General features: G+C 49.3%; 8 protein-coding genes across 8 annotated transcripts; 6 read left to right on the plus strand and 2 right to left on the minus strand.

Moving 5' to 3' along the window:
• Positions 1–655: 655 nt before the first annotated feature.
• Positions 656–1,128, plus strand: ATG8 (autophagy-related protein 8; the record flags this gene model as incomplete). The annotated part of the gene is made up of 2 exons (XM_043275817.1): positions 656–1,023; positions 1,095–1,128. 2 exons carry the CDS (start codon positions 656–658, stop codon positions 1,126–1,128), a joined length of 402 nt encoding a protein of 133 aa, XP_043132387.1.
• A 1,093-nt stretch (positions 1,129–2,221) lies between these two features.
• On the plus strand, positions 2,222–3,495 carry GGC1 (putative mitochondrial GTP/GDP transporter Ggc1; the record flags this gene model as incomplete). Its single annotated transcript, XM_043275818.1, has 7 exons — positions 2,222–2,288; positions 2,343–2,380; positions 2,442–2,483; positions 2,556–2,669; positions 2,730–2,863; positions 2,924–3,101; positions 3,160–3,495. The coding sequence occupies 7 exons, from the start codon at positions 2,222–2,224 to the stop codon at positions 3,493–3,495; spliced, it is 909 nt and encodes a 302-aa protein (XP_043132388.1).
• Positions 3,496–3,885: 390 nt separating this feature from the next.
• Positions 3,886–4,151, plus strand: ACHE_11269S (uncharacterized protein; the record flags this gene model as incomplete). The annotated part of the gene is made up of 2 exons (XM_043275819.1): positions 3,886–3,908; positions 3,974–4,151. The coding sequence occupies 2 exons, from the start codon at positions 3,886–3,888 to the stop codon at positions 4,149–4,151; spliced, it is 201 nt and encodes a 66-aa protein (XP_043132389.1).
• A 2,320-nt stretch (positions 4,152–6,471) lies between these two features.
• On the minus strand, positions 6,472–8,385 carry hsp70 (molecular chaperone Hsp70; the record flags this gene model as incomplete). The annotated part of the gene is made up of 1 exon (XM_043275821.1): positions 6,472–8,385. The coding sequence occupies one exon, from the start codon at positions 8,383–8,385 to the stop codon at positions 6,472–6,474; it is 1,914 nt and encodes a 637-aa protein (XP_043132390.1).
• Positions 8,386–9,718: 1,333 nt separating this feature from the next.
• ACHE_11271S (OPT family oligopeptide transporter) lies at positions 9,719–12,088 on the plus strand (the record flags this gene model as incomplete). Its single annotated transcript, XM_043275822.1, has 1 exon — positions 9,719–12,088. The coding sequence occupies one exon, from the start codon at positions 9,719–9,721 to the stop codon at positions 12,086–12,088; it is 2,370 nt and encodes a 789-aa protein (XP_043132391.1).
• A 487-nt stretch (positions 12,089–12,575) lies between these two features.
• CHZ1 (histone H2A.Z-specific chaperone CHZ1) lies at positions 12,576–13,144 on the plus strand (the record flags this gene model as incomplete). The annotated part of the gene is made up of 3 exons (XM_043275823.1): positions 12,576–12,719; positions 12,791–12,800; positions 12,939–13,144. 3 exons carry the CDS (start codon positions 12,576–12,578, stop codon positions 13,142–13,144), a joined length of 360 nt encoding a protein of 119 aa, XP_043132392.1.
• A 650-nt stretch (positions 13,145–13,794) lies between these two features.
• On the plus strand, positions 13,795–14,495 carry BET1 (SNARE domain- containing protein; the record flags this gene model as incomplete). The annotated part of the gene is made up of 4 exons (XM_043275824.1): positions 13,795–13,805; positions 13,881–14,075; positions 14,129–14,222; positions 14,292–14,495. 4 exons carry the CDS (start codon positions 13,795–13,797, stop codon positions 14,493–14,495), a joined length of 504 nt encoding a protein of 167 aa, XP_043132393.1.
• A 330-nt stretch (positions 14,496–14,825) lies between these two features.
• Positions 14,826–16,075, minus strand: ACHE_11274A (uncharacterized protein; the record flags this gene model as incomplete). Its single annotated transcript, XM_043275825.1, has 2 exons — positions 14,826–15,980; positions 16,043–16,075. 2 exons carry the CDS (start codon positions 16,073–16,075, stop codon positions 14,826–14,828), a joined length of 1,188 nt encoding a protein of 395 aa, XP_043132394.1.
• Between the last annotated feature and the right edge of the window lie 4,936 nt (positions 16,076–21,011).

Consider the following 21,011-nt stretch of genomic DNA (forward strand, 5'->3'; position numbering starts at 1 on the left):
GATAGTCTAAACCTATTAATTAGAGGTGTGGCTTTGGAATAAGGGCAAGGTTCAGGGACAGAGGTGGAGGCGCGTACTCCGTAGTTCCGTACTAGTGTTCCGATAGATCGATATGGAATCTTATTTCAAAGTCGTTTGACCCCGTCATACCGCAGGAAGAACCTACCGACTCTGATCGAGTCATTTCTAGGCGATTTCCACTCCATACACTACTCTGTACTTGTAGCTAATCAAGTTGAATGCTCACGTGGAAACTCACCGCCCCGTGACCCCTACGTACCAGTACGATACCATACGATACCGTGACCATACTATTACGCGGGGCTTGCCGCCTTCACTGGTGGTGGTGGTCATCTGGCCGCCTGTGCATCATCATCATCATAGCCATCATCATCCACTCTCCCTCTTCCTCTTCACTTCTTCCCACGTCGTTTCTGCCAACTATCCTCTCTTTCCCGTTCATCTCCCATCACTCCTATATTGTCTGCCATCGAGATCTTTTCTTAACTATTGCTTGACTTTGCTCAACTTTCATTTTACTACCCTACTTATCTCCTTATCCGCTTATCTCTATCTATCATCATGAGGTCCAAGTTCAAGGACGAGCACCCCTTCGAGAAGCGCAAGGCCGAAGCTGAGCGTATTCGCCAGAAATATGCTGATCGCATTCCGGTACGTGTATATTCATTTTCTTCAAAACTCGATCTTGAGGATCTGTCCCTTCTCCTGTCCTACCTTGCTCTTTCTCACCGCTCATTTCAACTTGGCTGACTGGTCTTCTACAAAACAGGTCATCTGCGAGAAGGTCGAGAAATCGGACATCGCCACCATCGACAAGAAGAAGTACCTGGTACCTGCAGACCTCACCGTCGGCCAGTTTGTCTATGTTATCCGCAAGCGCATCAAGCTCTCGCCTGAAAAGGCCATTTTCATTTTCGTCGACGAGGTCCTGCCTCCGACAGCTGCGCTCATGAGTAGTATCTATGAAGAGCACAAAGATGAGGATGGCTTCCTCTACATCACGTACATTTAAACTCCCTCCTCGATTTCAGCTTCTTTTCTGGGATCCGTTACTGATCATAATAATGCTACAGATACTCCGGTGAAAACACGTTTGGTGATTGCTAAACTGTAGCCAATCCTTTCGATTAAACCTGGCCTTCTTCCTTTGTACCACGATGCGGAGGTCCATCACGGTGTGTTTTTGATCCGTCAATTTTGGGAAGTTGATTCTGGGACGGGAGACAATAGTCGCACCGTAGATGAAGCAGAGGGGGTAGGCTTCAACTTGCTTTCCATGCGCGCAGGCGTTATATCAGGTGTTCTTAATGACTTTGCTTGGCGAACGTTAATTGGATTGGTGTCCTTGAATTGAAGTGGATTTCTCAGCCGTCAGCCTACGGTATTCTTTCTCTCCTGCAGTTATTTCTATATGGGTGAATATAATGTTGGCATGTAGTAGCTCTGCGAAACTATTGTGCTGTGCTGGGACACGTCGGATTTTGCCAGTCGTTGCACCCAAGATGTTTCAGGAAAGTCACCATGGTATTCAAGGCTCGGGCATATTCGTAGTGTCTGCACGATGTCCGACCTACACTGGGAATGTGTACTACATCGCCGAAAAGATCATAAAGCGCCGGTTGATTGAAGGGGGCACAGTATTGATTGAAACAAGAAAAACTTCCTCATGTTGGTTCTACTGTACCTTCATAAAATTAACCACTACTATGTAGCAGAATGCGTGGGATGGGCTATCTATCAGGGCAGTCTGTGTAGACGTTTAACCCGAATGGGAACGCCATAGCGCCCGGTGATTCGGCATCCCCCGAAGAAGTTTGAGTACAGCAGTGTACGTAGCTCAGGTTAGTTCGAACAAGCAGAAGAAAAGACAGCCTTGGAGGTGTCTCACGAATCCAGAGATACATATTAGAGATACATTCCCTTCATCCGCAACCAGAATGCCCCTGCCGAGTTCTATGTCACGTGATACCCCGCCTGAATCGGGGTTAGCTCTGTATGCTCCGATAGCAGGCCGAGCAATTCTTCATCTTTTCTTCTTCGTGGGATTGCTCGCTGTTTGTTGCATTTCGTTTATTAATACTTGAGGCCTTTCTTTTCTCCTTCTTCCTTTCCTCTCCCCTAGTTCTCTTTCTCGCCCGCTTCCTTCTCCGTTCCCGTTCCTTCTTCCGTCTTTTCGCATACAAAAATTTTTGCATTCAAAATGTCTCCCGCACCTGCTTCCAACGATGTGAAGAAGGAGTCCGCGACGGCCCGTCTTCTGGGTTCCGGTATGTGCGCTTGACTTGCGATTGCGGAAATCTGCTATTGACATAGGTTTCTAGGAACCGCTGGTATTGCCGAATTGATGGTTTTCCATCCTGTATGGAATTCACCCTCGACGTTCTATCGTTGTTGAACTCCAATTCTAACGGTCTGTAAAGGTCGACACTACTGCGAAGCGATTGATGAGCAACCAGTCTAGGGTAAGTTTTTGCGATCATCTTTGTGGCCGATTTACTGTGAACATCTCTAACTTGAGCTTGGTTTCCCGTTAGATCACCTCTGCAAGCGCCTTGAACCAAGTCGTCTTTAAAGAATACGCCACTGCTCCTCTTGGTCGCAAGTTCACCTCCCTCTTCCCGGGATTGGGGTATGCCGCCGGTTACAAGGTGCGTGGGGAATCCGAACCCTGGGGCTCGCTCCAATTGGCTAATGTTATCCCCTCATAGGTTATGCAAAGAATCTACAAGTATGGTGGCCAGCCATTCGCGCGAGACTACCTGGCTAAGCACCATGGCTCCGACTTTGACAATGCTTTCGGAAAGGGAACTGGCAAGGCGATTATGCACGCTACTGCTGGAAGGTAAGAGCATTAGGATGGTCATTTTGTCGCAAGCAGCTGCTGACACAGAGGGGAACTTAGTTTGATTGGTATCGGAGAAATTGTCCTTCTGCCTCTCGATGTTCTTAAGATCAAGCGCCAGACAAACCCCGAAGCCTTCCGTGGCCGTGGTCTGTTCAAGATCATCTCTGATGAGGGTATGGGACTTTACCGTGGCGCTGGCTGGACTGCCGCCCGTAATGCTCCTGGATCTTTTGCGGTATGTTCCTTTTCGTCCCTGGAATTCCAATATTGAAATGCAACTAACGATGTTTTAGCTCTTCGGTGGTTCTGCTTTCGCCAAGGAGTACATTTACAGCCTGACGGACTACAACTCGGCCTCGTGGTCGCAGAACTTCGTTGCCTCGGTTTGCGGTGCCAGTGCTTCGCTGGTTGTCTCTGCTCCTTTGGACGTCATCAAGACTCGTATCCAGAACCGCAACTTCGAGAACCCCGAGTCCGGCTTCCGTATTGTGTCCAACATGATGAAGAACGAGGGTTTCACCAGTTTCTTCAAGGGACTGACTCCCAAGCTGCTGATGACCGGCCCCAAGCTTGTGTTCAGCTTCTGGCTGGCTCAGACTCTGATCCCCGCCTTTGGCCAGGTTGTATAAATATGAGAGTGATGCATGTGTGCTAATAGCTTGTTATTTTGTATCTTTTCTTTGTTCTTCAAAAGGGGCGTTTTTCATTTAGTTATGACGGTCTTTTGGTATGACGATATTGACGTCCTGACGGCCATTTTGTTTTGATAAACCAGCTTTGGCTTCATGTTTGGGATATAGGGCACAGTTTGAAAAAGAATCAACTCCTCTTAATATACTCCAAGCATTTCCATTGTTGGCGTAGAGATAGAGCTCTAAACCTACAGTAGGCAAAAGTAACGCCGCAATGCACGTGACACTTTCTGGTCCTAGCTCCGAACCGAGATATCGGAGCTCCGCGATCACCCACGAGCACGAGCAGCTTCCACTCCACTCCGCGCTGGCAGTCAAAAAGACAAGATGGCAATCTACCTAATTTCCAAGTACGTATCACAACCGATCACACATTACAAACAGAAGAATGCTAACAAGGTCCCTTCTAAAACAGAGCCGCAGACCCCATCTTCGCCGTCGCAATTGGCACCTCCGCTGCCCTAATCCGCATCCGCCGCGATCAGCAGGAGAAACAGCCCGAGCGCGCTAAGGAGATCGGGTACGGAGAGGTCATATCGTTGGGAGCGAATCGGGTACGACGCTGGTGGGCTGGGGATTTCGCGGGGTTGTAAATAAGTGTCTTAGGGAGTACGGAGTAATTGGTGTGCGGGTTCGGTTTTCTCCGATGATACCTACTATGAAAGCAAATAGGAAGGAAACATATGGGACTTGAGTTAAATACCTTCTGACTTCGTTTGCCAATGGTGACCGCCATACTCTTCTAGATTGACTGTTACATACTATTAGAAAGACCCAGTTACTAGCAGATCCCAACTGCATCAATTTGCGCGCTCCGTTAGGACGCTCACTCTATTTCTCACATGGCTTGGTTGAACAACTCTGTTGTCCCACGCGCGGCTTACTCAAGATGGAGGGTTGGAAAGGTTCAATAGGCGCCTTATCCTTTTGGGAGAAGTCAAAACATTTGCTCATGTGCACATGGAGCTTTTCAGATGTACCATAGTGGGTCTATACGCCCTTACTGAGGTCCAAGGAGTAATATCATAAGCACCTAGCCGCTAGGTTAGTATACTGAAGGTTCAAGTGATTCGTTGGGTTTTACCGGGAATAAAACGGGAATAAAGATGCATTGTGAGAATGCGAACGAGGTCGTATTATCGGCTTCGGCTTTGTTTTCCTTCTTCTTCCTTTTGCAAAAGGCGGTTGTAAAGGGCTTGCTAGTGTAGCCAGCTCTCCCAGGAGGAGTACTCCGTCCTTACCATCTTCATCGTGCAGAGCGATGAGGCAAAGATGTGGTTGATATGTAACATCAACACCGCTAGGGTCATTATCTGAGGTATTCGAATTTTCTCATAGTTGTCCAAGTTCGGCCACAGAATAAACCACCATCAAGCTCTAATTCAAAAGGATCATCGGGCCTGAAGATATCATGTTCAATTGGATTTATAGCTCATAAAACTTTTTACTTTCGTTGTCACTCCCACATTATTGAATCACAGATTTCCGCGAGGACATCGCAATCACCAACATTATTTCTCAGAGCATGAAAGATCTCGTTATCCATAAACCTTGAGGGCAAGCATAATCGCCAAGGTTCCCCAGGGAGCCAGGGTTTTGCTGTAGGATCATAGTAAATGCCCTCCAGCAATCGAGGATTGTAAACTTCACGGAGATTGAGTGTATAGGTCAGTAGCTGCTAGCGTGACTAAATAGCTGGAGGTTTACTTTGAACTTCTGCTCAAGGTCCACTTTCGGGATCGGGCTACTGTGACATGTGTACAGGTCGTTGCATAAATGGCGCACATATTTGGCTCACAAATGTCGACTTGTATGGCTATCTTCGATTTTTCGATTTCTGCCAGCGCTGTTTGAGTCGTGGTTGTCATAATAGACGATACGGAAGCGAAGAAATGGATGAGGCGTCACTGGAGCGGTGGACTCTGAACTTGACTTTGTTTGCACTCTTGAAAGAGCAATAAGGAAATCTGGAAGACAAAGGATTGGATATACTGTACTTATATATGCCTGAATGACAGGTATGTGCCGGAAAAGAATGGTTTAGGTTCTCTCCGGGTCAAGTATAACTATATGCAATCAAACAGCAAATATGGAGCAAGGCAGGTCATAAGAGTGTACTTTTTTTTTATATATTGTCTCTCTATTCTATTTCCAGACAATCTTGGGGAATGGTTTCACAGGTTAGAGCTGGCACGACAACAGGAAAACGGCTTCGCCTCAGGACTACTCTGATAATGGACATTAACTCATTGTACTATGCACATAAAACCCGGATAGCGCCGGCACGTTCCTGAAGGCTCTGAGGTGTCTTAAGAGGATCAATTGAAATTGCGGAACTCGAGCAATCGAGAATCCTTAGCTATCTTGCGATGATCAAGTGGGTAGCTTTGTAGCTCTTCGAGCGACATACTAGGCTTGAAGAAAACTTGTTGAGCTCTAAAAAAAAAAAAAAAAAGAAGCTTTACCATACGGGTCAAACTGCTTCAGATCCACGTCAAGTTTTTAACAGGCCATCCCATATACATATCACAAAAGACAGGCAACATAAGAAGGATGTCGGACACACAAGAGCCTTATGCCCAAGTGAAAAGACTTAGCAGCTAAGGCCACAAAGTCAGTCTACGAAGCAGGAACGAATTCTTAAAACATATCATTTCCATTAATTTATGGAACTTTTCTCTCCTCAAGCAAATTCTGCCATTGAAGTAGATCATAATGCATCTCAAAACAACACAAATCTATGCAACCAGAAATAAGAAAACAGAAACCCATAATTTCGTTAAACCACCCGTAACGAGCAAAAAGGGAAAAGAATTTAATAGAAAAAGGTGTGCGTTGAATCACAACAGGCACTTAGAACGAAAAAAAGAAGAAAAAAGGGATATCATCAGATAGAACAAAGAGTCAAGACATTTAGTCAAGCTCCTCGGGCTTCTCCTCGACCTCATCGGCGCTACGGGCACCGCCAGGGGCAGCACCAGGGGCGCCACCGGGAGCAGCACCACCGTAGGCAGCGGAGATGATGGGGTTCGCAACACCCTCGAGCTCCTTCTGCTGAGACTCGTACTCCTCCTTGGTGGCGGTCTGGTTGCTGTCGAGCCAGCTGATGGTCTCATCAACCTTGCCCTGGATCTTCGACTTGTCATCGTCGGACATGTTGAGCTTGCCCTCGTTGATGGTGTTCTTGAGGGAGTAGGCGTACGACTCGAGGCCGTTCTTGGCGTGGATACGCGAAGCCTCAGCCTCGTCCTCAGCCTTGAACTTCTCAGCCTCAGCAAGCATGCGCTCGATCTCCTCCTTGGAGAGACGGCCCTTGTCGTTGGTGATGGTGATCTTGTTGGCCTTACCGGTACCCTTCTCGGTGGCACCGACGTTCATGATACCGTTGGCGTCAACGTCGAAGGTGACCTCAATCTGGGGAACACCACGGGGAGCCGGGGGGATACCAGTGAGTTCGAATTTGCCGAGCAGGTTGTTGTCCTTGGTGCGAGCACGCTCACCCTCGTAGACCTGGATCAGGACACCGGGCTGGTTGTCCGAGTAGGTAGAGAAGGTCTCAGACTTCTTGGTGGGAATGGTGGTGTTACGCTTGATGAGAGCAGTCATGACACCACCAGCGGTCTCGATACCGAGCGACAGAGGGGCAACGTCGAGCAGCAGGATCTCGTTGGTGGACTTGGAGGAGGTGTCACCAGACAAGATGGCGGCCTGGACGGCAGCACCGTAGGCGACGGCCTCGTCGGGGTTGATGGACTTGTTGGCGTCCTTGTTGAAGAAGTCGGAGACGAGACGCTGGATCTTGGGGATACGGGTGGAACCACCGACAAGGACGATCTCGTGGACGGAAGACTTGTCGATCTTGGCGTCACGGAGAACACGCTCAACGGGCTCCATGGTGCCACGGAAGAGGTCCTGGCAAAGTTCCTCGAAACGGGCACGGGTGATCGAGGTGTAGAAGTCGATACCCTCGAAGAGCGAGTCGATCTCGATGGAGGTCTGAGCGGCAGAGGAGAGAGTGCGCTTCGCACGCTCGCAAGCAGTACGGAGACGACGGAGAGCACGAGCGTTAGTAGTGAGGTCCTTCTTGTGCTTGCGCTTGAACTCGTTGACGAAGTGGTTGACCAGACGGTTGTCGAAGTCCTCACCACCCAAGTGAGTGTCACCAGCGGTGGCCTTGACCTCGAAGATACCCTCCTCGATGGTCAGGAGAGAAACATCGAAGGTACCACCACCCAAGTCGAAGATGAGAACGTTACGCTCGCCCTCACCCTTCTTGTCAAGACCGTAGGCGATGGCGGCGGCGGTGGGCTCGTTGATGATACGGAGGACGTTCAGACCGGCAATGAGACCGGAGTCCTTGGTAGCCTGACGCTGAGAGTCGCTGAAGTAGGCGGGGACAGTGATGACGGCGTTGTTGACGGTGCCACCGAGGTAGGCCTCAGCGGTCTCACGCATCTTGACGAGGATCATGGAAGAGATCTCCTCGGGAGTGAACTGCTTGGTCTCACCCTTGAACTCAACCTCGACAACGGGCTTGCCACCCTGGTCAACGATCTTGAAGGGGTAGTGCTTCATGTCGGCCTGGACCTCAGCATCGTTAAAACGACGACCGATGAGACGCTTGGCATCGAAGACGGTGTTGTGAGGGTTCATGGCCACCTGGTTCTTGGCGGCATCACCGATGAGACGCTCGGTGTCGGTGAAAGCAACGAACGAAGGGGTAGTGCGGTTACCCTGGTCGTTGGCGATGATTTCGATACGGTCATCACGGAACACACCCACACAGGAGTAGGTGGTACCCAAGTCAATACCGACGGCGGGGGCCATTTTGTTTTATGGAAGGTCGTGAAAAACGTGAGAAAAGGGAAAAGTCGTTAAAAGAGGATAGTAGTACAAGACAAGAAAAGGAGAGAGGAAAGATTAGGATAAATGTAGGAAGAGGATATCACACAAGAGAGAAGATTGAGTATGAAGAAAGAAGAAGAGGAAGAGATTGTGTGCGAGCAGCCTAACGTAGATATAGTCGGCGGTGAAGCGAGACAGAACGTTCTAGCATTCCACGGGCATCGATCGGATTCTATGGGTTTCCACGGCTTAAATGACAACCTGATTGGAAGCGGGAATTCTACTGTGTTCAGAGTGGTTCTTATGGGGTTCGTTGTTATTCTTGGCCCTTCTGAGCTGCAATTATCCTGTTTCATTCCGACCTAACTCTGGCTGGTTCTCTCAGCTGTTACTGGCAGAATAATGTGCAATGTGGCGGGGTGGTAGTAGCCATGACGTCAATGAGGCTCGTGAAAATTCGACGAGATTCAGTGAATGTACTGGTCTGTACCAGTGGATACGGGATGCTAGTACTTGGTACGCTATTACTCATTTACGATAACTCTGGTAGCACTTGTCATGGTTGCTGTGGGCACACGCCGTCATAGTGATATGTGTTGGCGGGGTTATGATTCGATTGTTTCTGTGTACAGACATTCTGGCCTTATTACTTTGTACAAATACTATGTATGTAAATTTCATGACACACACAATATCAAATTCAATTGTATCTTAGTCTATCTTGTGCTACACAGTACTCCGTGTTGCTATATAGTACCCTGGGACAACAATTGTGGTGTTTGCTGTGGCAGAAATGAAAACTCTTCGCTTAGTCATCCAACCAGCAATCATTCGATCGATTCTAGAATCCATCGGACAGATGTCTATGCACATGATACATGACACACGTGACCCTCTCGAGCACTCGAGCACTCGACCAGGCACGACAGATTATCGCAATCATCTCAGCGGTTGCTTCCGTCTCTTAGTGTCTCAATTGCTCTCCTCATTGGGCCACTCACTCTTCGTTTTTAGACTGCATGGTTTCACTGCTAACTACAGACAATGTGCCGAAGACGCCAGTATGCCGCCGGTGCACGCAATCGGCCAGACAAAGGCACACATCCCAGCTGAGATCCTTGTCTACCAGATTTGTCTCGTGCCATAAGAAGTGCTGCTATCGCTACAATGATGGTAATCATCATGCTTGCCGAGCCCTTGCATATCGGCTTGTGCAGAAACGACTTGAACCCATCCCCGGGGAACAGTTGATCGCTCAGGCGGGTTGAACTAGGGATCAATCTTATTCTGTTGATATCAGCCATCCTAACCCACAATGGCATTCCGGAACCTAGCCGGAGCTTTCCACCGTGCGAAACCATTATCGCAGCCCGTCGCGAAAGACCTCCCGGTTCCTGCGGATGACAAGAAACCTATCGCAACCCCAAAAATTGTCAGTGATGAGGAAAACATCCATCTTCATACAGAAACCTCTGCCATCGAACAGGAGAGCGAGGATGATCCCGAAATTACGGCATTGCCGCGAGAAGTCCGTCAGTTGGTCAGTCTCACAGACAACCCCGAGTTGCCAACCATCACCTTTCGCTACTTCGTTTTGTCCGTCATCTTTGTCGTACCTGGGGCTTTTCTATCACAGATGAGCTACTTCCGTACCACCCAGGCTCCGTACTCTGTATTCTTCGTCCAGATTGCGTCACACTATGCTGGCCACTTCCTTGCCAGGATCCTTCCCACTCACCGGGTCCGGGTTCCCGGCACGCGCTGGTCCTTCAGCATGAACCCAGGACCCTGGAGTATCAAGGAGCATGTATTGATTACAGTTACCGCTGCTTCAGGTGCTACCTACAATCTAGGGTACACCCCCATCGTCCTAGCGGAGCTTTACTACGGGCAGAGAATCAATCCAGCAGTGGCTATATTTTTTATGTTTTCCATCGTCTGGATCGGATATGCTTTTGCTGCGCTGGCACGGCAGTTGCTGCTTTATGATCCTGCTTATATTTGGCCACAGGCGCTCATGCAGACGACATTGTTCGAGACTTTTCGCAGAACGGACAATTCGTCCCCATTGGCCCGTCGGCAAATGAAGATCTTTTTCTTCTCGTTAATGGGCATCATCCTTTGGCAGTTCCTACCAGAATATGTTTTTCCGTTCACCTCGTCGCTTGCCTTCCTCTGCTGGGTTGCGCCCCGGAACAGAGTCGCCAACTTTATCGGATCGGGTCTCGGGGGCATGGGTTTTCTCAATTTGTCGCTGGACTGGTCAAATATCAACTGGAATGGCTCCTCGATTATGCTCACTCCCTTTTGGACTCAAGTCATTCTGTTTTTGGCCTTTGCCTTCAATTGCTGGGTCCTGCTGCCAGCTGCAAAATGGGGGAGCCTGGGGTCATATCACCATGGCCTCATGTCCAATAGTCTTCTCACGGCCAATGGTACCACATATCCTGTACTCGAGGTATTGACTCCTGATTTTCAACTGAACCAAACCGTGTACCAGGAGTATGGACCGATGTATATGGGACTCCAAAAAGTTTGGTCAACTTTTTTCGACTATGCCAAACTGCCTGCCGCTGTTACCTGGATTTTAACGTTCGGTTTTACCCAAATAGTTGGCAACTTGAAACGGGTTCTCGCATCGCACCAGAAGCAATCGCGGACCAGGGGCCAAGGCATCAACTACCAATACCAAGACCGCCTCAATGTCCTTCAGCGTCAATATCGGGAAGTGCCCTTGTGGTGGTATTTCATTCTGTTCCTTGTGGGGTTCGTGATCCTTGTCGCGGCCATCGGTTGCGGACAGCTCTTTATTCCAATCTGGACGCTATTTGTGGCTTTGAGCAGCGCAGCCGTCTTTGTCATCCCATTTGGCTGGCTCTACGCAATTTCCAACTACCAAATTTCTACCGGGTCCTTCAACGAATTAATGTATGGATATATGGTTCACACCCCAGCCGGCCAAGCACATCATCACCCGTGCGGGCCCTCCACGTATGGTGCCATCGCCGGAGACGCATGGTATCGGGCCCAGTATATGTTGCAGGATCAAAAGATCGGCCATTACATGCATATCCCACCACGGACAGTGTTTTTCTCGCAAATTTTCGGGACTATTCTTGGGGTTCCTGTCAACTACGGCGTGGTTAGATGGATTCTCAACACCAAGGGCGATTACTTGACTGGTTCTAAGAAGGACCCACTGAACCAATGGACTGGACAGGGCATACAGTCTTCCAATACCCTCGGTGTGCAATACGCCGTTGTTGGCCCGAAGGAGTTGTTTGCACAGCGAGAGATGTCTGTCCTACCATGGTCGTTTCTGGTGGGCACCGGGATCCCCCCGTTGTTGTATCTCTTACATCGCAGCTTCCCGCGCCTACGGGTTGATCTGTGGAATGTCAGTATTTTCTTCTCCGGTCTGGCTCTCTTCTATGGTAATGTGAGTACCGGATACACATCTGCCATCATTGGCGGATATGTGGTCATGTACCACTTCTATAGACGCCATTTCAATGTTTGGAGACGGTACAGCTACATGGTGGCGGCTGCTTTTGACGCAGGGTTTAATTTCAACCTGCTTTTGATTTTCCTGTTCTTTGGCGCAGGGAAGCAAGTCTCGATGCCCCAGTGGTGGGGGAACAACGGTGATTCCGTGGAAAGGTGTTTTGCCTTGAGTGATGATTGAGGTGAACAGTGTGGTTACCGTGGTGATACAATTATAAATAATTGGTTTTCTTTGTCAATATGGATGTGATTCGTCATATTCATTCTGCACATGCTGTACATCCTGAGCTTACTTCCGTGATTGGTTTGAAGGTTAATCTAGAGTATGGTTAGAATAAGACGAGCATCAAGTGAATGTATATGTAGCTTCATCACCATTGACTCAGGAAATATAGATAATACTCGAGATGTCTTATTGTTGCCGTCGTGCCAAACAAAGGGCATGGCCCGTCACGGGATCCAAACTGTCTCCGCCAATAAACGGCCGCGGTCCCTGATCCCCTTGCGGACTCCCCGTCCACACCGTCTCGAGACTCTTCTCTTTCTCTCTTCTTCTCTCCCTCCCAATTCACCATCCTTCTCTCTTCAAAGCAATCATCCCTTTCCCACTGATATTACAACACTCTTCCTCTTCAATTTCGATTAACTCTTCTTTCTCACAACCCACCATGAGTGCCAACTTCAATGACCCCGCGGCCAATGCCCCCGATGCGGCTGCGTACAAGGGCAAGGGCAAGGCTGAAGACCCTTCGGTCGAGATGAGCATGGATGAGGAGGAGAGCGAGGAGAGTGAGAATGAAAATGAAGAGCTGGTGAGTTCTAAGTCCCTCTGGTCGAACTGCCAAAACACAGCATGGGTCGCTAACGTTGTTTTTGTTTTCAGGTTCCTGAAGGTAAATACCGTCCCTCCTTCAATTATATTAGCTTCGATCTCATCAATGCCCCTTGACGGACCACTGAACCACTTCCTACGAGATTTACACTACGAAACTCCCTTGGTGTATTCCAGAAAGCTAACATTCTCTTCTCAGACGAAGACGAGGGTCAGGGCAACCTCGAACCCATCTCCTCCGATAACATAATCCAAGGCGGCCGCCGCACACGTGGCAAGAACATTGACTTCCAGGAAGCGGCTGAGAAAACCAAGAACGAGGAGATGGACGACGACGATGACGACGAGGACTTTGCGCCTCAGGACAATGACGAGGAGAACGAAGATGACCAGATGCGCGACTAATTCTACGATCATGTCGCTATGAACCTTTCTTTTTCCCTTTTTTCGAAATCGGAAGCATGATTATCCTGAAAATCGGGGATGATGGGAAAAAAGATTAATGAGAGGCGCTTGGTTCAATGGGAGGGAGTTTAATGTTGTTATGTCTTGTGTTCTTTTCTACGTACGGCTTTATCGCTTTATTATGACCATCTGCCGGGTTATAGTGATACCAGAAGGATCAATGAAGTTATTACGATTATAGCATACAGTCTAGAGATACGCATCGACTTCTCATACAAATATACAAATACATATGTGAACAAGCAAAAGTCTTTTATCTGAGCAGGAGCTCCTGTTGCTAGTACTCTGCTCTGTCGCCAAAACAAATAACCTGTATACTGGTTCACGTGCGTTGGCGGGGACAGCCAATCAGAGTCTGACCTGTGTTTGGCCCATGATATCGTCGGTTTCGCCCCAAGCTCGTTCTTTTTCTCCTGGACAAGACACAGCCAGGTTATCTGGACTGCTTGATAACTTTGACTAGCTTCATATCTGAATTTTCTGATTTTGCGCTATGCACATTTATTGATTCCACTGGCCTCCCCGGTTCTGATTCCTTTGTTGCATTACCTCACTGTTTATTTCTCCACGAAGTACACAAGCAACGACATATGGCTTCACGGTATGAGCTATACCTCTAATCCTCCGATATCACTGCCCGTACTCTGTAGGACCACAGCTAACAGTAATATCCTAGATTCCCCCGTCAGCGCGACCCCCGCGCCGCCTCATCCCTCTTCGACTCATACGATGGCAATTCACGACCAGCTAGCAAATCGCCAGGCCGAATGGGCGGATACGGTTATGGGGGGTATTCCGGCGCTGGACATGATAATGGATCTATGAGCGGGAGTGCTTCAGGTGGATTCCGGAGCGCGACGCCGAATAATAAGTACGTTGGCTGATGACAGGCAAGATTTGTGACATATATTGACATGAGGGTAGGGGGCAATACTCCGACGCTGTTCTTTCGTCTCTGGAGTCGCAGAACGATGCCGAGGTGGAGGGAATTACTGCCAAAGTGAAGATGTTGAAGAATGTATGTCCTTCCTGTCGTCATTCTCGGTCCGTCGTTTTCTTTTGTTGACTTTTTTTTTTTTTTTTGCAGATTACTATGGCCATTGGCGACGAAATCCGTGATACCTCGAACCTCACCGACCTCAACGATACCTTTGACAGCACCCGCGTCCGTATCCGGGGCAATATGACCCGTATGCTTCGGATGGCGGAGCGTACTGGCGTTGGCTGGCGCGTGTGGCTGGTGTTTTTGTTTGCGGTTTTCTTCATTTTTGCATATGTTTGGTTGACTTGATGGTTTTCTTCACATTGCTATGCTTCGTTTTACCTGGCGGCATTGTTTATTACCCTATATTATATATAATTTCGTTGCATGTTGGGCAGGCGTTTGGGTTGCATCGTTCAAACCGTGTCAGTGACAGCGGTTAGATACAGGATGGAGTTATGGTTCTGCATTGATCGTGCTTTGCTACTGTCTACTGTATATTAGATACGATGGTTATCGTCTATTAAGCAAAACATCTGTCTTGTATCGTGGTAATGAATCATACTCCTAATCTATGTCTAAGAATGCACTTGAATTCAGACCATATGCCAGCCATGCGAGTTCCAAGTCTCATACACATTAACCATCAAGGCTATCCCTAGGCCCACCGGTTCTCCTCGAGAACCTTCCAAACACACTCCGACTTGCCCGACTCGTTGCCGAAGCACGCAGATCATCCTCGTCAACCACCATGCTACTCGAATCTGCAAACGAATCACCACCGCCGCTCCAACGTTGCAAGAACCGCCGTTGTGCCTCAGTCTCGCGACCATGTAGGCGCTGGACGGATGGCGGCTGAGGGAGTCCGTGTCCATGGGCGCTGGAGGTGCTGTTGCGAAAGCTACTGCGGAGACTATTGCGGAGACTATTGCGGAGGCTATTTCTGGGGTTGAAGAAACTCTCTTCATCGTCGTCGAATTCCGCTTCCGTGTCGGTGTGTTGCCATTCTTCTCCTTGGATTGAGGCGTCTTCAGCGGCCGAGGGGATTTGATCATCGAGGTCGTGCGCCATGCCTTGGTCGCTCATAATTTGTTCTTCGCCTTGGTCAGAGTTGTATTCGTTTTCATCGTCGTTGAGTTCTTCATCGTCCTCTCCTGCTCCGTCGGCGGATGGAATCTCGTCATCGAGATCGGCTTGGTTATCAAAGTCTTCGTCATCTTCGAAATGCTCCCCATTCTCCAGATCATATTCCTCATCAGGATACATCTCAGGGACGTCACCATCCAAATCTCGCTCCATATACCCCTCCTCATCACCAAAATCCTCCTCTTCCAACCCCTCTTCCCCTTCCTCCACAAGCCCCTCCGCATCCCCATCAGGAATATCATCATCCAAATCCCTCTCGATCCCAGAAAACCGTTCCTCCCCATCCTCACCCTGCTCCTCGGGCCCAGTCGCCTCCGCCGCCGCGGCAGCGGCAGCGGCAGCGGCTATCTCCTGCTGCGCGGCCGCAAACGCCTCTTCCCTCTCCGCCTCCTCCTCCTTCATCCCCAGCATTGTCTTCGAACATCCCGCGGGCTTGATCCATGAGTATCCGAAGTATGCGATGTTATTCTTGCGCGCGCGGAGGGCGCGTTCTTCGAGGTGTAGCGCGGAGAGGCTTTCGCCGGTGGAGGTGGGAGGGTATTGGGGGCGGTTGAGGGTATGGCCATTGGTGCTGCGGCGGGCGTTTTGGGATTGTGTTTGGTGGGTGGTGCTGTGAGAGCGAGAGGAGCCGAACCAGAGCTCGTGGGACTGTTTGCAGATGGGTTGATTAGCTTTGTTGTTGACTTGATGTGCAGAGGATTAACACTTACGTCGCGGGGGACGATGAGCGGAAGCGTTAACATTGTCAAAGGATTGGGGATTGGTAGTGTATCGAAGCTATTCTCACGGTAGATTGAGGCAATAGCCTTCTCTGCTCAATTGAAGTTTTGTCTTATGACACCCTTTGCTTCTGCGGTGATCTTCGCGGCGAGAAGGCGCAAGGCTTGAACACGCAGTCGCGCAAACTGATAGCACAAACTAAGGTCGGAGCATGAATTGTGATTCTCGTAGTTATAATTATATCCAGGTATCTCCAAGTATGGTATTGCAGGTAGCGTCAGACAATGAAAGTGCAATCTTCTTTTTGTTCAAGAGATCAAATTCGGAAAGAAGGCGGACCAAAACACCTCCGCGTAGCAACAGCATGGTAGATATGATTGTATTGGCCTATGGAATTAAAATGGTGAGCAGAAAATGTAGTATGGAATAATAGTTACATTGGCTCAATGCTTCTCTATTTCTTGTTTGTTCTGGTTATGCTACAGTAGGAGTCAATAATGGTACCTGAGGCATATAGACCGAACTATCACGTGACACGAAGCGACATGTGATCCGTCATGTCCCACTGGGAATGCATCTGTCAGTATGTACAAACCGGTCGGGCCATGGGGATTTCGCACAGTATCATGAGCGCTTCAGACATGAAGACGCCAAGTTGGAGTGCTCCTGTGGACGCCCAAAGACCCCCCACCACTTCTACTACTGTCGAAAAGGCCACAAGGCCTCCCCACAGCCATGGGGTAACCGGCAGGTGGATGAGATTCTGCGCTCCAAGTCAGGAACAAGGGATCTCCATGGATGGTTGCAGAGGTCTCACTTTTACAGCACGATATGTCTGGCACACTGACCTCAAACCCACCAACCCCCAAAAAAAAAATCTCCTCTTCCTCTCCCTTTTCACCTCCTTCTCCCCCTCCTCCCCCTGAATGGATATATAGTGCTGGTTGTGCAACCCAAGAGTCTTTCAGCAAGTTCCTGCGAGGGAGTCTTCGCCAGTGTATGATAATATTAGCCTAGCTACCAGATAGGCGGTTTCGCTCCGCCCGTCGTATGTTCCGTTCCGGGACCCCCGCGGCACGTGATCTTATTTGACACGTGACTGAATTTCCGACGTAAAATAGCAACTACTACTACTACTACTACTACTACCCTCCCACTTCTATTTCTGCCGAGAGGGTCGCAAAGCAGCGGCACATCCTTGGGGCCAACAACGAGTAGTGGATATCCTCACCAAAAAGACCGGTTTCACTGCATATGCAGATTGGCTGGATAGATCACATTTCTATACTGCCATCTGTAAACGCCATTAAGATGCTAAATGTGTCAAAGTTGGGAACCTCTAGGGCTTACCTCTGGTTCCCTCCTCTCCTTTCCTCCTTCCCCTCCTCTTCCCCTTCTTCCCCCCCCCTCTTCTTCTCACTTCTCCTTGTTTCCATATCAAGAAAACTCGAAGATGCCTAGATTGCTTTTAACAGCTGTGAAAACCCAAGCAGCTCCCCGCGCGGGGAGCTACCTGTATTTAGATGATAGATGGTAGTTTAGCTAGGAGATAGGCAGTTCCGATCTGCCCGTCGTATGTCCCGCACCGGGACCAAGGCTTTTCCGCTTCCGAGGCTCCCAAGGAGCCGTGGAGGCGTGGAAAGACCCGACCCTCGACGTTAAATAGAGACACACACACACACACTACTACTACTACTATGTACAAACCGGAATCGTCCGAGTAGACTCTCTCCGGTGAGCCCAAAGAGGACAAGGCAGGACAGGGGAGAGTCGGGAGATGTCGAACGGCGGAATATTGGCGAGGGAGGAGAATATGACGGTTCCTTTGCAGGTGGAGGAATTGGGCATCAGCAAATGTTGGCATGAAAGGGAAATGTTATCCTGGTTTGCTTGTGGCTATTGAAGTCGGTTACCCGAATGGGTACGCTATATCCGCTAACTTAGCACGAATGGATTTTTTAATTTTGTCAGCACAGATAGACGACTATTCTCATTACGATTATCATCACATTGCCCTTGTTATCATTCAAAGCCTCGGGGTGTCGGACTGGACAGTCTACTCCGGTAAACTCTGTAAACGTTGTCGGATTTAAGATCTCGACTCCAACATTGCCCGGGACGAATCAGAAGTAAGCATGGAAACCCCGTGGACACATTGTTTTCTACGTGGCTACTAGAATATTAACGCAGCGAGTCACACGCCGGGCATTACTGAGTATGTACTTTATGATGAACAGAGTCAAGTGCAGAGTGGTCCTCATGCGGGGACCTCCGGAACTCCCCGACTTGGAGGCGAACCAATTTGATACATGCTCTGTACGGTATGGTATTGATCACCTAATGTGGAGGCGAGGACCCTACAGAGTACTTGAACGGTGCATTTGTCGAGTACAGAGTACTTAGTTAGGATACAGAGTAGAACCTGCATATTAGTTATGTAAATTCTACTAGTCCAATAAGCCCAGCTGTCATGGATATGGGACTTGTTTTGAAGTCGCTGCAAGAGTTTGACTAAGCATTTAAGCACTGCCCCACAGTAAGACCGTGCATTTGGTTCAAGATGATCATTTACAGTACGTACATTTTACCAGGAACTAGGCTCTATATACGAACTACGACCAGCGGCATGTAAAACAATTATAAATAAGTTTTGTCTCGTATTGTCCGCAAATACTCTCTATGCACTGAATGGCCTGATGTATCATGGATACCTGGTCGTACACAGTACAGTACTGGTATAATACAGTAAATCCTCCAGCTGGCGGCCCCACTGCGTTGGATCTTGACTGACGTAGTTTCAACCTAATCGTTTTGGGTCAACCCGGTTGCAAAAGCCCGCCTGCTGATTGGCTGGAACCATGCTTATCTCCCACCACTCCGCGGGCTGCATCCGGAGGAATTTGAGAGACCCGAGAGCGGAAGATTGAAGAGGGTGCGGAATATCTAGGAACATATGTGGTTCAGTTCGGAGTATGAGACTGTATTAAATAATACCAAACAATAGGAGGGAACATGTCCTGGACGGTGTACGGTATGCAAAGACTCATACGAATACTGTACCAGTAAACATGCCAGAGTGTAAGAGTGTACTACTATGTAGAGAACGCACACAGTAGAAATACAATACCAGAAAGAAGTAAGAGACATATTGCTAGAAAGTCTATACGATTGACATAATTAACATATTTACTAATGAACAGGGTAACCCCCCATTGTGCATGCATCCGCTGCTACTGCTACTGCCTACCGGTGTACCATCCTCCACCCGCATTCACTGCCCGCCCTCTCTTTTTTGCTTAGTCTTCCCCTCCCCTTCTCCTCCTCCCCATCTCTCCTTCTTCCTCCCTCTTCCCATCCTCCTTCCATTCGTCCAATTCTTCCATCTCTTCTGGAGCCAGACGTTGGGTATTCATCTCTCTCGTCTCATCTCCCTCTTCCGCGTCCTTGACCTCGAAATTTCCCTTTTGACGACATAGAGGATTACCCCTCATACCCAATCGAGCCCTCCGGCCGCCCTCGAGCACCGCCGCGGCCGTCCCTTTCCTCATAAAACCACACCTCATTCCATTTCTCTGTCGGTCACCGGCGGAAGAATGGGTCTGAACTTGGAGGAAATCTATGGACCTATAAGTGAAGAGCAGACTCCCAATGAATATTCGGAGTACACCCCCAAGCGCGGTTATGGCTGGGCAAACACCTTGCCTGAACGGCAGGGTCTTTACGATCCTGAATATGAAAAGGATTCCTGTGGTGTAGGCTTTGCTGCGTAAGTCATTGTCTGCGAACCCCGAAACCAGCAGCATTACTGATGCATTCTAGTCACATCAAAGGCAAGCCTAGTCACAAGATTGTTAGTGATGGTAAGGTCCGACTTGTTTGGTGAAAAGAGGCAGAAGACTGACACATTAACAGCCCGCCATTTGCTCTGTAACATGACGCACCGGGGTGCTGTTGGCTCTGATGCGCGAGACGGTGACGGTGCCGGTGTAATGACCAGCATCCCTCACAAGTTCTTCGTCAAGAACTTCGCTCGTGAGGTTGGAGTTGACCTGCCTCCCTTAGGCCAGTATGCCGTCGGAAACCTCTTCTTCAAGCCTGAACCGGAATCCCTAAAGGAGTCGATTGCGTCTTTCGAAGAAATCGCCGTCTCCTTGGGTCTGCGGGTGCTGGGTTGGCGTGAAGTCCCCGGCGACTCGACCATCCTTGGTCCCGCAGCGCTGTCCCGGGAGCCGATTATCATGCAGCCTTTCGTTGTCCTCAGATCGGCCTACGGCAATGGAAACAAGCCGGAGTCTACCGACCCTGATTCGTTCGACAACCAGACCTTCGAGCTGCAGTTGTACGTTCTCAGGAAACGTGCGACCCATGTCATTGGCTTGGCCAATTGGTTCTACCTTTGCTCGCTGAGCAACAGGAACATTGTCTACAAGGGTCAGCTGTCTCCATCTCAAGTGTACGAGTACTACCATGACCTGGTGAATGTCGACTATGAAGGTCACTTTGCTCTCGTCCACTCTCGTTTCTCTACCAACACCTTCCCATCTTGGGATCGTGCACAGCCATTGCGTTGGGCCGCCCACAATGGTGAAATCAACACCCTTCGTGGAAACAAGAACTGGATGCGCGCCAGAGAAGGTGTCCTTAAATCAGACATTTTCGGCGACGAGTTGGATTACTTATACCCAATTGTCGAGGACGGCGGTTCCGACTCGGCTGCGTTTGACAATGTTCTGGAATTGTTGATGATCAACGGCGTCTTGTCCCTACCAGAGGCGGTTATGATCATGATTCCCGAAGCTTGGCAAGATAACCCGGGTATGGACCCTGCTAAGGCGGCCTTCTATGAATGGGCAGCCTGCCAAATGGAGCCCTGGGACGGTCCCGCGCTCTTCACCTTTTCGGACGGACGTTACTGCGGTGCGAACCTGGACCGAAACGGATTGCGCCCCTGCCGTTTCT

The sequence above is a fragment of the Aspergillus chevalieri genome, chromosome 1, assembly GCF_016861735.1.
Source record: "Aspergillus chevalieri M1 DNA, chromosome 1, nearly complete sequence".
Taxonomy (NCBI): domain Eukaryota; kingdom Fungi; phylum Ascomycota; class Eurotiomycetes; order Eurotiales; family Aspergillaceae; genus Aspergillus; species Aspergillus chevalieri.